Source organism: Hesperophylax consimilis, chromosome 21, assembly GCF_061612785.1.
Source record: "Hesperophylax consimilis isolate HC1 chromosome 21, BYU_Hcon_1.0, whole genome shotgun sequence".
NCBI lineage: Eukaryota > Metazoa > Arthropoda > Insecta > Trichoptera > Limnephilidae > Hesperophylax > Hesperophylax consimilis.
Window position 1 is genome coordinate 20717953 of NC_142856.1, and position 14741 is coordinate 20732693.

A 14741-nucleotide genomic window follows, 5' to 3' on the forward strand; every position below is an offset into this window, starting at 1 on the left:
TCGTTTTTGATCTCAAAACGCTGACTATCATCATCATCAGTCGTTGTTTTTCCATCGCTGAAAGTAGTCCTTCTGAAATGCCTTCTCGTTCCCAGCATTTTGAGTGATACCAGCACACAAGAGGGAAAGGGCGAAATACACAAAGAAAACAAAGACATGTCATACGCAATGATTTCCAAAAATAATTCCAAAAACTAGTATATTTCAGAAATTTTAAATGAAACAGGTTATAATTTTGTTTGTAACATTTTATTTACATCACGTTCCAGTACAGTAAACAAGGGAAAACAGCGTTCATAAGAATGGAACATTTTCAATGCATTAAAAGCAACCCAGGAAATAATTACACGTAATAAATAAATCACTAATACTTCAACGTCGCAAAAGAGTAATATGAGGTCAACGTTTTATAGTAAATAACACAGTATAGAAAATAATATGGATTATTAGTAAAGGAAAACAATGGGGTTGATTGATTTAAAACCGAGTAGGTAGCATGGTCATCTAGATCAGGGAACTTATCAATTATTGTAGTAAATTTATATATAGTGAAAAATGCAGTATAAACATACAAAGAGGATTTCGGGTCATAAAAATATATCAAAAACATTACTTGCAAATCGCTGAAAAGCTTCAAAAAGCTTCGATAAGTCTTATTGTAGTCGTTCATTTAACTATGTTTTACTTCTTAGTTGTTATTCTATTATATAACATATTCAGATTGTTTTCTACAATTTATTTATTGAATTTTCTCACGATTTAAAAAAATTATTTAATTTACCCAACTTTGTTACGTCATTTTGTTGAACCAAATTGCGATATTACTTCTTTATTACTTAATTATTTAGATCGTCAAAAGAAATGGAAATTCTCGAAAAAAATTATAACTTTCGAGAAACCGTTTGATCTTCTTACACTTAGAAACCGTAAATTATGTTTAAATTTATGTTAAAGTATTAAATTACGTAGTTACGAACAATATCTTCGATCACTATTTGACTATTTTTGGCAGAAACTTTGGAAGTATTATGAATTATGATAATCGGCTTCCAGTATTACTAAAATCAAAATCACAAAATTTCTACGACAGTCAGACAATCGTCCTCAAGCAATCATTATTATATAATAATTTAAACAATTTAATTAAAATAATGAAGACTTTGAGCCTCGATTAAAAACACTGCACCGTTGACAGAATAATGTAATTAAAATATTATTTTAAACCTAATCTAAACAAACATCATTTGTGATCGATTTAAATCATTTTATAGTATAATACATTGCGCTAACAATTGAAGTTTTCACATTGTTTCTCAATAAATCTACCTATTGTTTAAAATATCAAACATTTAAAAGCCAATATATTCAAGCCGATTACGATTACGTATAATACAAATGCCGATACTATATTTTTCCATACAAGCAATAATTATTTAAGTTTCGAGTTTCATATAAATTATTAGGTACATTTAAGATATGCCATGGAAAAAAATCTTCGTTCTTGCTATCGAATATACTGCGCGAACTTACATTTTTTAATTGAAAATCTTGAAACAAAGTTTTAAAATATTGTTGTAGTCAAACAGACTTGAAAAAATAATTAAAATGTGTTATATTTTCCTCACTTATTATTACGATACGTTTTTTTTTAAATGGCTCTCAGCTCTCATCTAAAAAATGTGCCACCACACAAAGAGTCGTGTTAGGTAGTCAAGGTCTCCTTGTCAGACAGATTCACAGCAGGTCAAAGGCGTAGTAGAGCAAGTCAAAGTCGTATTAGAGCAAGTCAAAGTCGTATTAGAGCAAGTCAAAGTCGTATTAGAGCAAGTCAAAGTCGTATTAGAGCAAGTCAAAGTCGTATTAGAGCAAGTCAAAGACGTATTAGAGCAAGTCAAAGTCGTATAAGAGCAAGTCAATTGCCAATTGCCAATATTACCATAACGATCTCTCCTTGGATTATGATGTTTAATTGTTCTAAATTATATTAATTAATACTGACCATGCTTTTTTAAATGATGTATTTAGAAGTGCTACTTTACAATTATTGTAGATATAAATACTCATAAATATAAAATAATATTGCACCTGGTACATATTGTGAGCACGTAAAATAATTATTGCTATTTTGGATATGCATAATAAAATATTTTAAATTTAAAAAATCTTATTATTCATTCACACTGTTTTTATTTATAAGTATTATTTGACGTAAATTCCATTACGGCAGTATTATTGGCACGCTTTGACAATGAAAAAAACACGAATTTTATATAGTTTTTATATTATTTTTTACCGATTACTCATTTTTTAAATTTAATTTTGTTGTTTAAATAATGATTTCTGATTGAATTTGAAATATATTTAATCAGTTTTAATTATAAGGGTTCTTAATGATACGATTCCTAACTAACACTGTTATAATAAACGCATCATATACTGAGAACAAATTACATTTTTAAAGACTAGTAACTAAATATCACAAATTTCCATAACGCATTTATTCTACAGCAAAATATAAACAAAAATAGTAATTTGTGTTTAAACTTTAAAAAAGATCTCTCATACGAAATTATCTATAGCACATTTTGAAAAACATAACATCCCTTCAGGTTCTTTACTTTTGCAAACCTAATTTAATATTTGAAAATTTTACGAAATCGCTGTAAGTGAAGTTTGACATACACGATTTTGTAAATTTATCTTAAAAAATTTAAATTATATTTGATTATTTTGCACAACTTATAAAAAGCACCAAACCGATCAGTTGAAATAGCAGCACTTGATAAAAGCATGTTTTCCAATAATTATTTATTCCTATTTATTAATTTCGATTTGAATTCTATACTGCCCTAATTTAAACGTATAAAAACATTATCTTAAAAGTTATTCAGTAAAAGTGATGCGATTAATCAGAGTGAAGTATCGAACTTTTCAACAATAAAGGTATTCAAGAACATATCGTTTCATCGGAATAAAGAATATACAACGATTTCGATATTTTTTACATAATCCAGAAGTAATCCAAAAATGTTTCAGTCCACAGACAACAATGGGTTAATCGAGTAATAATATATTTTCTGTTGATATATGTATATTAAAAGTTATTGTAAAAGTGAAAACAAAAACAAATATAAACAACTACTTTCTACGTAACTATATAATAGGAATACTTCTTTATTCTTTAATTACTTAGTTTGGTATAATAATGCCATTAGCACAAGTTTTTTTAAAAGACAAAAGCTTCTCAAATATCTATGTATGTACTTAAATACTAAATATAATTATTAATATCAAATTTTACAAAATGTTTAAGCCTGAGGCATTGATTTTAATTACTATTTATACAAAAAATGCAATAATTTAAAATTATCAATAACATTCCTAAGAGTAGAGTTCCACTGTCAAACCGTCTCACGATCTGAAGCGAATAAATGTTTTATAGTTTATATTATATTTGTTTATAAATATGTTTTATTTTTATAGTCATACAAAGTTTGAGCTGCGTAATGTGTTTAGCTTTACAATCATCACAAATCTATTTATCTACTACTCCTTATCATGCATTCACATTTCAGACTGATTAACACATATTTGTACATACAAAAGGGAGGAAAACTTGTGAAACTAAAGTTTAGCAAAACATGAAATTAAAATAACAGAATAAACAACTAGATTGAACAGTGATTATTGATTAAACTCCTAAAATAAACTTCATCAGCCTTTCTTAGCCTACACACTCACAGCGTGCTGGGTTATGATGTAAAACAAAAAGAGAAACTAAACAACGATTTGGTGTTTTGACCATTCTGGGTAAAATGCTTTTTTGAAATAGTAACTATGGTAACATGTCCCAAGACCTAATGTTATCTCAGAACGAAAACTAATAGAGACCTCTTTAAAAGTCCAGAAAATTCAAACCTCCCAAACAGGGTTTTCGGTTAAAGCTCTTCTGCAACAGCTATGGGAGCCTTTGCCGAAGGAGTTCTTGGACTTCTCTGAACATCTCCAGTCTTTCCAATTTGGAAGTCTTCGTTAGAAAGTGACACAGTCATAGGAGCTACCTTTAGCTGATGACCATTGAGCTTGATCTCTGTAACCGAATGCGATCTTCCGTGAAGGTTTGCTTTTTCTTTGGTTATTATATTAGTCGGTTTTTCGTGTGTTGGTGTTTTCGATAGTTGCTGCGGAGTTATTTGATTTGAAGATATGGAGCGGAGTTGCGTCGGAGCTGGGTTGGGGTTTGGCTTAGGGGCCAAATCTCTGAGAGCCATTTGATAAGCTACCTCAAAAGCTTGTCCGAGGGTAAGGATAACTTCAGTGGCTTGATCCTATTGAGAAAAAATAACAATATTACTACAAAAAAAAAGAAATTCATTTGCAGAAAGAGAAAAGTCGTTTAAAGAGCGAGTTCTGGATCCGCATCGTTTTATGATTATATTTTTGAGAGTTTATAATAATTGGTGGAATAGGGGATTAAACCAGGATCTCACCATAGTTGCAACACAGAATACGTGGCAGTAATGGCTCTTGCTGGTGATGTCCTTGGTGATGTAGGCAAAGTGAGTTAAGTCATCAGCATCCTGACAGGCGCAATGGATGTTTCTGATCTCGTGCTCGCAAACGAGCTCCTGTAAAATAATACAGTAACGAAAACATTTAAATAACAACGTACATTTAATCAACAACAAGGTGGTACAATTAAAAACGGCAATTTAGATATAATTTTCAAGAAAAACGTCAAAGTACGGTCGAGACACTAAATTAGGCTAAATAAACTGACCTTTGTGATTGTATTCAGGAACTTCACCCCTCTGTAAGAGATAGAAAGAATGATGTCGGGAAGTGCTCTTGGTTCGCTGTTTGTCTTCTTTAACTTCTGAATAGACTTCTGGGTAGATTCTGTTCCCCTCAATTCTCTCACAACCGTAGATCCCAAATACTGCAAAAGAAAAACAAAGAGAATGGTGAAAGACAATTCAATTTTGATGAACAACACTGACAACTGTGAAGTACCTTCGATCCTTCGATGGAATTGATTATCCAATTAGATGGCTGGTAGAAACTCGGATAAATTTGAAAGTTGCAATACTTACGTTTGCAACATACATGACGGAGCTGGTGACCAATACAAATGGCTGATGTCTCCATTGGGTCTTCAATGCTCCTGGAACTCCCACGAGAAGTTCACAAGGAGCTCTGATTTCAAGATCAGCTCCCCTAGCCGGAGGAGGTGGTGGAGGTCTATTCTTCTTATGACTTCTTTTGAGTGTTTCTCCTCCAGACACTACCAGAGTTGGTCCAGAATTTGTCGAATTGCTCTTCAAAGTGCCAGTATTTTGATTTTGGTCCCCGGGTTTTTGGTTTAATGTTTGGCTCTGTATCGAAGGAGATTTTTGTGGAGGATGCATTGGAATTTGTGGACACGGGATAGATGCAGGTTCAACGAGGGTTACGTCTTTGATTTCAGCCTTTTGGTTTTGTTGATTTTTCTGCTGTTGAAAAAAAACAAATAAAATTATTAAACGATAAAAAAGACACAAAATTTCGACCCACCAAGACCTTACATGCAAACCAGATGCGCAATTCTTAAAAGCTAACGTAAATAAAATAACAATTTTTTTTTTCCTTAAAAGTCTTAAGTTTGAACATGTCTGTCTATTGGCCTTCCTAACTACTAGTTAGTAATTAGTACTGCAAACAAAGAATGAAGTGAAAGTATAATATTATGGATGTAATTAAAAAACGCATTCACGTTTCCCGAATGCTAAATCAACAATCCTCGTGAAACAAAGACACATGTAAATATTATTGCACTTACTCGCAAACACAACGCGGTTCTATTAAAATGCATTGAAACAAAGGATACAAAAGACCTCTCATTATTTAAAAATAACATGTTCATACAATACAAATACACCGCAACCATTCAAACTGTCTTTTTCATTAGCACTTTGCATTCGCGCATCCGTTACCAAAAGCTCCCAGTGAAAGCCTCCTTGTGTAAAGCCTATTTTTCAGCATTGAAAAGGCTTATTTACCTCCATAAAAAGACTCATTTTTCGACGCAAATCCGTGCATTTTGCACAGTGCGAGCGATCCAGGGTTGCCACTACTTAAAATTAATATTTTTCATAATACACCCATATATTTTTTTACATTTTTATACCTAGCGTAATTATCAGATTTCAAACAGTCGGATACCCACGTGATTATGAAGATAATGATTTTTTTTGCATTTCATTAGTATATCATAAATAAAAATGTATTCAATCAAAAGTCATGCCAAATACAGGGAGTAAAATAGATTTTTCGATATTTTCAGGTTTTTGCCGCTTTTACCGATAATTCTCTGTTTTAAAATTGATCATTAAATAATTAAAATAATGACAGACTCTGTAAAGGTTCTCCTAGTGAGATGTTCGCGAGAGATAACAGTGAAAAATACGCACTTTGATAAGGTAGATATCTATATGCCTGTACGTGTTTTTCTTTGCACAGTCACTACAAAGAAATCTTTATACAAATTCGCAAACTACATACCTCCTCTCCAACGCACGTTATGTGAAAAACTCATGCCCGAAAGCCAAAACAATGAAAAAAACTAAGAATTCAGAAGTTCCATCAATAAAAAGAACATGTTTACTTTGAAGTAAAAATTATAAATACGTTAATTTACTATAAAACTTATAAGGGGACACCCTAAATCAGAGTTATTTTCGGAAATATATGTTTTTTGTCCTGCCTAGATTGGCCATAAAAGAAGCAACCCTACCGCTATTTGATTGAATTCCGCATTGAATGAAAATGAATCACGGTCTCCTTTAATTACCTATGGATAGCAAGTGGGGTGTGAAGCTGGGGTAGGCAAGGAGAGGTGATGGAGACAAAGGAATAACGTTGCTGAAGCCAGGAGCCCGGGGGTGGTGATGGGATGCTGTCAGTGGTAGGCTCGGCGGGATGCGCACTTGCAGGTGCAAAGGGAGGTTATTGCAAACCATTTGGGAGTATCGTTATAAAATTAAAACAAATTGTGTTTTTCAATAAAGTATCCAATCGTTTGCAAAAATAGAAGAACCCAAGATAGAAAGCACAGATCTTTTCACTATAAAGATTTTTTTATGAAGTGGAGTAAATTTATTACCCGGTGTACTAATCGAACGCAATCGTTGCACTGCTAACCACAAGTCCAACTAACCCGACTACCGACAACCTCTTTTGTGTTATTTTGGTTTCAAATAATTGTGCGCTGTAGTACCTACCTAAATTATTCAAGGTTATGTATTTTCTGAAAGAGACTAGAAATCTCAGAGTTAGAACTTGTTTCATCGCGTTGACCGACTTTCTTGAATTATGTCTCAAAAAAGCTCAGTTCTAAGTTTTCAAATGTTTTCCGATTAGAATATCGTGTACATAATTTTCCATATTTAGATAATTATGTTCGTTTTTACAGGCCTAATAGAAATAGGCCTATGAGAAATATATTTTAAAATTGCTATTCGAATTCACGTATGTTATGTTCTACTCTGCTATTTTAACCAAGACTAATGTTAATTAAAACACATATTTTTTGTGAGTTGGATCCTCGCAAAATTGTGTCAACCCTGTTTACAGAAATAGTTGAAAAGGGTAATTTTTAATAATGAACATTTGTTGGTAGGTACGATGCAAATATACGCCGAATTTCTGCCACAATGAATACATCGGAAATGAAAGTTCGATTTGATTGAATGCCGATTTTAAATAAAATATGGTTCCATTCAATTGTATGTAAAACCACAAACAATATACAACTCTTTTGGATTGATACCTAAATTGAAACAATTTCTGTAGAATGAGAGAAATGCAGAGTAATCCGGTGAAAAACGGGACTGCAGGCCTTTAACAAATTAATTGATAGGTTTCCCAATAAACTTTTAGTAAAATACTAATGCATTATCGCGATGTCGTAACATGTGTTCACAAAAATCGTAATATTTCCGCATTTCGTCATTGTATATTATCAAGGCAAAAAAGCAGGTGCATGAACACGTGTTCCGATATATATGGAATTTACTCAAAGTTTATAAGGAAACGGCCTGAAATCCCGTTTTTAGTCAGATTAACAATAATTTAAGAGATTTTTTAATCAATTAGGAAGACTCATTTTTCTTTGTGTAGATTTAGCATTTTTAAATTTTATTTCTATTTTCTTGTCAAGTAAAAACTTGTTCCTCCCCGTTCTGATTTTTTATCGTCCACCTTGTTATGTGCACTTTTAAATTATTATTATTATTATTACTTATGAATTCATACTATTATTTGTTTTTATTGTTATGCCATCTGCAATGTAATAACTGGTTTATTTTTTAATTTTTATGCCATCTGCAATGTAAAAACTGGTTTATATTTTACTTTTATGCCATCTGCAGTGTGAAAACTGTTTTGTGTTTTTATTTGTATGCCGTCTGCAATTTAAAAACTGGTTTGTGATTTTATTTTTATGCCATCTGCAATGTAAAAACTGGTTTGTGTTTTTATTTTTATGCCATCTGCAATGTAAAAACTGGTTTATATTTTACTTTTATGCCATCTGCAATGTAAAAACTGGTTTGCGTTTTTATTTGTATGCCATCTGCAATGTAAAAACTGGTTTGTGTTTTTATTTTTATGCCATCTACAATGTAAAAACTGGTTTGTGTTTTATTTTTATGCCATCTGCAATGTAAAAACTGATTTATGTTTTTATTTTTATGCCATCTGCAATGTAAAACCTAGTTTATGTTTTTGTTTTTTTTTTTATTTCTCCTTTCTCTATTTTCGTATATATTATTTACACTTATATGTACCTTTATACCTGCCATGTATTATGGTTATTTACACAAGTTTTTTGTTGTTATCTAAATATTTAAGTGTTTGTTTGTTTCTTTGTCATGCACAAACGTAATAATCTTGTATGAGCCCATCACCACTTATTGACGCGGTTTAGTTCTGGAGGAAGGAATACGATTATTAGTACCCTCGTAAATCTTACTTCTTGCAGGATTTTTCATAAGCATGATGAGATATTTAAAAATATATATTATAAATCGATTTGACAAATCATTGGTTGTCGATCTGAGAATCTCCAAACGCAAATGTTTGACAGTCGCGCCGCCGCAATATAATTGCCACATATGAATGGATGCAGCTAACAAAAGGTGACAAAGTGCATATAAGAGAACAGTCGTTACTGAGTAGGTACAGTACAGTAGTCCTCAGCCTGGCAGAGTGCCATTCAGCAGAGATGTGACACCCCTCTCGCGGTGGTGCGATCCGTTCGACGGAATTCAAAAACCAATTATCTCGTTATGCGAGCTTTGGAAATTATCACACCTTTGTAGGAAAATCTATTAAAATAAAATAAAAATTGATAAGTTCTATCACTTATTTAGAGCACGAAATAAACTTAAAATGGAAATAATCTCCAGTAAATGGATACCAGTATTGGATCAGTATTCCCCTAGTCTTATAATCGTAATCTTTTTTTGATTAACCCCTCAAGGAGGCCCTGAGAAAAATAATTTCCTTCAGGGCATTTGTCATCTTTTGGGATGGTGTGTTGTGGGTCTATTTTTCGGAAGTTTTGGGAAGGTATGAGGGTTGGGTAGGAATCTAGGGATAAGTGTGTCCAGGAGTGACGGACATTTGTATATATCCCTCCTACTGCGGCGCAAGGGTCTGCCCAAACCAGCCTCTCCCGATCTGGCAACCTGGGAACCACTTGGGATGACCTATAGTAGCTATAGGTGTTGGTTATCCTAAGAATTTTTTCCCGATGCCTAAATCCGCCTCGACAAATTGAAATGGCTTTAGCCGTGTTAGGTGAAAAAAAAATAATAATACAAAAAAAAAAAATCTAAATAGCCAGGCATTTCCCCGCCTACCCCTTCCCCTTCCCATTCTCCTTCCCCTTACCACCCATTTAGCCTCACAACGTAGCTAATTTGGGGATGTCATAGACCCACTGGCTCCAGATGGTTGAGAGCAGTTGTTATTCACATTAAAACAATGGTTTACTAAACGAAATAAGCTTAAAACCAAAAAATCTGCAAGTATGAAAAATGAAATACAATTTTTTTTAACCATTACCACTAAACTAAATTGGGATATTAATTACAAAAGCTCTAACCACTTCAAACATGTAAGTAAAACTCTGACACCACTCAAACTATCGATTATATGTAAATATAATAATAATGAACATATTAGGACAACGGAAGCATTTTCAAAAAATGGGTCAAAGATGGACTTTTTAGATAGAGTAGATGAAGAAAGGCGTGAAATCGAAATACCACAGCCGGAAATGCACAAAATGATTTTGATGGTGTTAATAATATTATATAATAGTTAGGTACATTAACGTAGTCTGAACTTAAATTCAAAGTAAAATTTGAGTTCATTGAACCAGAGTTAACCAGGACGTACAGACAACCGAAATCAGTTTTTTCATAACAATGTAAAGTTTTTTTATTAATATGTAACATTTTTTTCTAAATTACTGCGGTTTAAAAAATGAGATAAAAATGTACTGAAATGTTTCAGAATTCCTTTCTGAACCGAAACAAAATTATCTTGCAAATGGTAGCTTAAGGCGAAGCTTAATGCCAAATCACTATTTTGATTGATCTTTATAACGTGTACATTATGAATACCAAAAAATATGCTTTAGATAAATTGAAGGTTTTTCTATCGTTTCGCTTGAGTAGAATAGAAATAAATATATAAATTACTCAATAAAAAATATAAATGCAAACTACTAAAAAAAAATTTTTTTCAATACAAATGTATGAACGCATAAACGAAAGCACTTTTAATAAATACATATAAATATTTTTGCTTGAAATCGAACGTTTCTAGACTTCGTCAAGCGATTTTAATGTGTATTACCCACGATATAAGGGATACCAAGAATATACACATTTTTGCCCTGTAGCTTCCTCTTAATGAATTTATATAATTTGTTTGATTTACGATAAGTTAATTTTTTAGACATATTTACTTGAACAATTTGTTTCTGAGGGACAAACAAATGACAAAATACGAATGTTAATGGTGTAACCACAGATAATAGAAACAAAGGAGATGGTCCATAAACCGTTATTAGTGTGAAACCGCAAGCCCAATATCATTAAAATCGTTTACGCATGCTGCAAACCGCATCTACGCACAGCGACGCCTATCTTTCATTGGCTCAGCCTTTTTGATAGTCCGTGCAGTTTAGTCGTAGAGTCGGCATGCTTTCATACCATATCGCCCTTTGTTTCAAATATCTATGGGTGTTACGTAGCGAATGGGGGTGATAGTCAAAAGGAAGTGTTAGTTAAAGTATCAGCCACAACCCACCACGTCAAGTGCTCAGGGTTTGGTTAGAAAGTGGCTCAATCTGATTTTAGGCTATCTAACCTCGAGCTGCGACTTTTTCCCAAGGGACATTATTTCCAATATCTAAGGATTAAAAAATAAATAACAAATAAAATCATACACTAAACATCGACAAAACAGAATAAAAACTAAAACTTTCCTCTTACATCAATTTTAAAAAAATTTCAAAAATCCTTTTTATTTATAGTCAAAAAATATTTTTTTTTACTAACAGAACGAATCACAATTTTTTTTCTTACAAATATTGGTATTCTTAAATAAGTATCAACGAACAAAAAATTACAGATTTAAATAATTGTGTAAAATAGATAAATGACGCCAGAGCTCAACGTTTTGTGCTTTAATGTTAAGATAATACCAAATAATTTCGTCTAAAAATAATCGAGTTTAGTTTTAGTTTTAATGATCCACTGTGTTCCGTTCACCAAGCACCCTTTAACATTAGGTATTAAACTACTTACTAAGTTGTTGAGATCTGCTTTGATATCTTCCATATTGGAATTGGACACTGGTCCATTTTGTCTCCCAGCAACTGAGGCCAGTATTCTCCTTCTATGTCCAACTCTCTGAATTTCTAGCACTGCTGTGAGTTCCACCTCCCATATCCTCCTGACTCTCTCCATGTCGGCGTACAAGTGCTTTCTGAAGGTGTCTTGGTAAATATCGAGGCCTATTGGAAGAACATACATATTATTATCCTCTGTCATCGTGTCAGAGGCGTTGGTGTGAAGGAAAACGGTTTGAAGGGTGAGTAGGAAACTGGGGTTTATTGTCCAGGAGTGACGGACGTTTAAATCCATCCCTCCCACTGCGTTGCAAGGTAGGAAGAGTCCTGATGGGAGAGGTCAAAGGATCTCCCTCAACCGATCTCTCCCGGTCCGGCCTGTCACGCATTTGGTGGCCAGTTGCATTCACCGGAAAGACCTCGACAAACCTCTTAAATAACTCCACACAGAAAGTGTTGATTCAAGATTAAAGTGTCCAAGAAGATAATTTTGCAAAGAACAGACAATTGTCATTCTATCTAAATTTCTAAAAAGGTGACATCCCGCTAGAACTGCACAGTCTTTTGTTACACTAAACTGCGCTCTGCAGGGATTGTGCCACAATATAGGGGTCAAATTATAAATTGCAATGTTGGAGAAACAACCGGCGTTTCTTTCTTGTAATATTTTTTTAGGTAATTAAGGAAAACATAAATGTGTAGGTAAATTGACCAAAACGTACCGGTAACAATTTCGTCACGCTATTCATTTAAATAAAGGTTTTTCTTAGTCGAACAATGACCTTCTTGTTCGTCGAAGTGATTTAGGTTGGTATATCTATATAGTATATGTACCCACGTATCTGTTTAATATTCTGCGTATATTTTCAGTAGTAGCACAAGAATTTCGATAAATATAAAATATATGAAAAAGGTCAAGAATTAGATCAGCAAACTAGATGTCTTGATTGTCAAAACTTTGGTTTAGTAATTAATACTTTCATTTTTGATTTTGTACCAATATGAATAGGCATTAAGAGCATTTTTGAATAGTGCCACGCGTATATATGTAGGTGAATGAATGAAAAGCTGTTGTACCATGCTATTCGCTATGTTCTGCATACGAGGACCAGCAACGGTCCAGCTCGTCAGCACTTCGTCGTCGATCGACCGACCGTATGCGTGGCACTATTTCCAGCCATTGTATAGAACTTACCTATTGATTTCAGCCACTTATTGACTTCTTCTGGGTCAGTCTCTTTCTCTTCTTTGTTAGATATATTGTTGTTGTGGTTGTCAATAACAGGTGGAAGAGACAGGACTTCATCTATCTTCATCGGAAGGGCTTTGGACGCCTCAAGAATCTTTGTCTTCTCCGGGTCTTCGATTGCCATCTCGGAGAAGTCATTCTCTTCTATGACACCATTCTACAGAAAATATGTTCATTTTAAAATCAAAAACCATATGATAAAACAGTCAATAATCAACCAATACGTGGCTAGAGTAGACGATCAGTGGGCGGAAAGATTCGAGTTCAAATCATCTTTATTCTATTCTCTAATACATTATGAGTACCTACACGAAAGTTATTGGAATTGAATATCATTAAAAATGACAGGATAATGCGGGCCAGTGGCTGATAAACAAATCGATAAACATAGCACAAAAATCACCGCACAACACAAAACATTAAAACTATGGTCACTTGAAAAAACCTCACCACACATGATTTGGCCGTATTTGAAACAGCCTTTTTGAAAGACTTGTACTTGAGCCTGACAAAAGAGCACATCTTTCTGTAATCGACACTCAACCAGTGACAACAATTGATTCCGGCGACGAACTAAGCAAAACTAATTGAATATTTTCCAATAATATTGCTTGTTGGTCGCTTTTTGTTATCAATTCGGGACAAGGCAGTAACGCTTAATGAGTCGAAACATCAAAATCTCTGGTATCGCTGTATTTTACACTAGTTCCTACTTAAAACTCCGTAGCCTCAAGTTCTTTGTGATTGCATCGAGGTCGATGTTAAAAAAGCAAGTTATCGCGTTAAACGTTAATCGTAACTCGTAAATTTATGTAAATATTGTAGAAATAATGTTTAATTGATTTTAAATACACGACAAAGTTGTAAAAGGTCATTAAGTTGATAACAGCAATAAAATATTAAGTTTTAGTATAATTTTTATAAGGCCTCACATACGGCTAATATTAGAAGATAAGTTTAAGGTCATACATGACACATAGCATATTGGTTCATGGTACATTGCACATGACACACGACACAAGCCTAAAATAACAAAAATCAATCAAACTTACTATGAAATCCAGTTCATCATAGCCATTTCCCACAAGGTTTGCTTCGAGGTTAGACAGTCCAATAGAAGCCAGCCACGCCGGTACAGTCACTGGCTTTGTGAGCATCTGCTCTGGAGCAGGGCTTGGACTCTTTCTTAGACCACATATTAGCTGGAATTCTCGCTCCATATCGTCAGCGAAGACGCTTTCCCTGACCAGACGGGTGCCGAACGAAGCCATGATCTCTGATATCTTGGCCCACTCCTCCTAAAATACAAAAATGTGGAATGTAACAAACTATACCGTCTTTCGAATACATGCCAAACGTTTTTTTTCCGGAGGAGATCGATCATTTTACAACTAATAATTAATTGATTATTAATCATGTCTTCCTCAGGCTCCCCTTACTTCTCTACCATTAACTTTGTGTACACATTTTTACTTTTAAAATACTACATTATATCTTAATTCGACTCCGTATCTCATTGCAGTGCAAATACAAAGCGTTAAGTCGTTTCTCGGGCGTCTCCGACTTTTTCAACCGTTTAAATATCTC

The 14741-nt window shown here is 33.5% G+C and overlaps 1 protein-coding gene across 4 annotated transcripts in view; it reads right to left on the reverse strand.

The window, feature by feature from the left end:
- Positions 1 to 233: 233 nt before the first annotated feature.
- Positions 234 to 14741, reverse strand: part of LOC149413720 (uncharacterized) — a 210177-nt gene continuing 195669 nt past the window's right edge. For 2 of the 4 annotated variants that reach the window (XM_089644517.1, XM_089644515.1), the window contains exons 13-20: positions 14207 to 14452; positions 13101 to 13311; positions 11862 to 12070; positions 11422 to 11463; positions 5094 to 5492; positions 4781 to 4939; positions 4491 to 4628; positions 234 to 4328 (exon numbers count right to left, since the gene is read on the reverse strand). In XM_089644517.1, the coding sequence (XP_089500643.1) occupies positions 3939 to 4328; positions 4491 to 4628; positions 4781 to 4939; positions 5094 to 5492; positions 11422 to 11463; positions 11862 to 12070; positions 13101 to 13311; positions 14207 to 14452 (1794 nt within the window). In that variant the 3' untranslated portion in view covers positions 234 to 3938. Of the gene's footprint in view, positions 4329 to 4490; positions 4629 to 4780; positions 4940 to 5093; positions 5493 to 11361; positions 11464 to 11861; positions 12071 to 13100; positions 13312 to 14206; positions 14453 to 14741 lie in introns of those variants that run through there. The other 2 variants (XM_089644516.1, XR_016304190.1) reach the window with 2 other exon arrangements.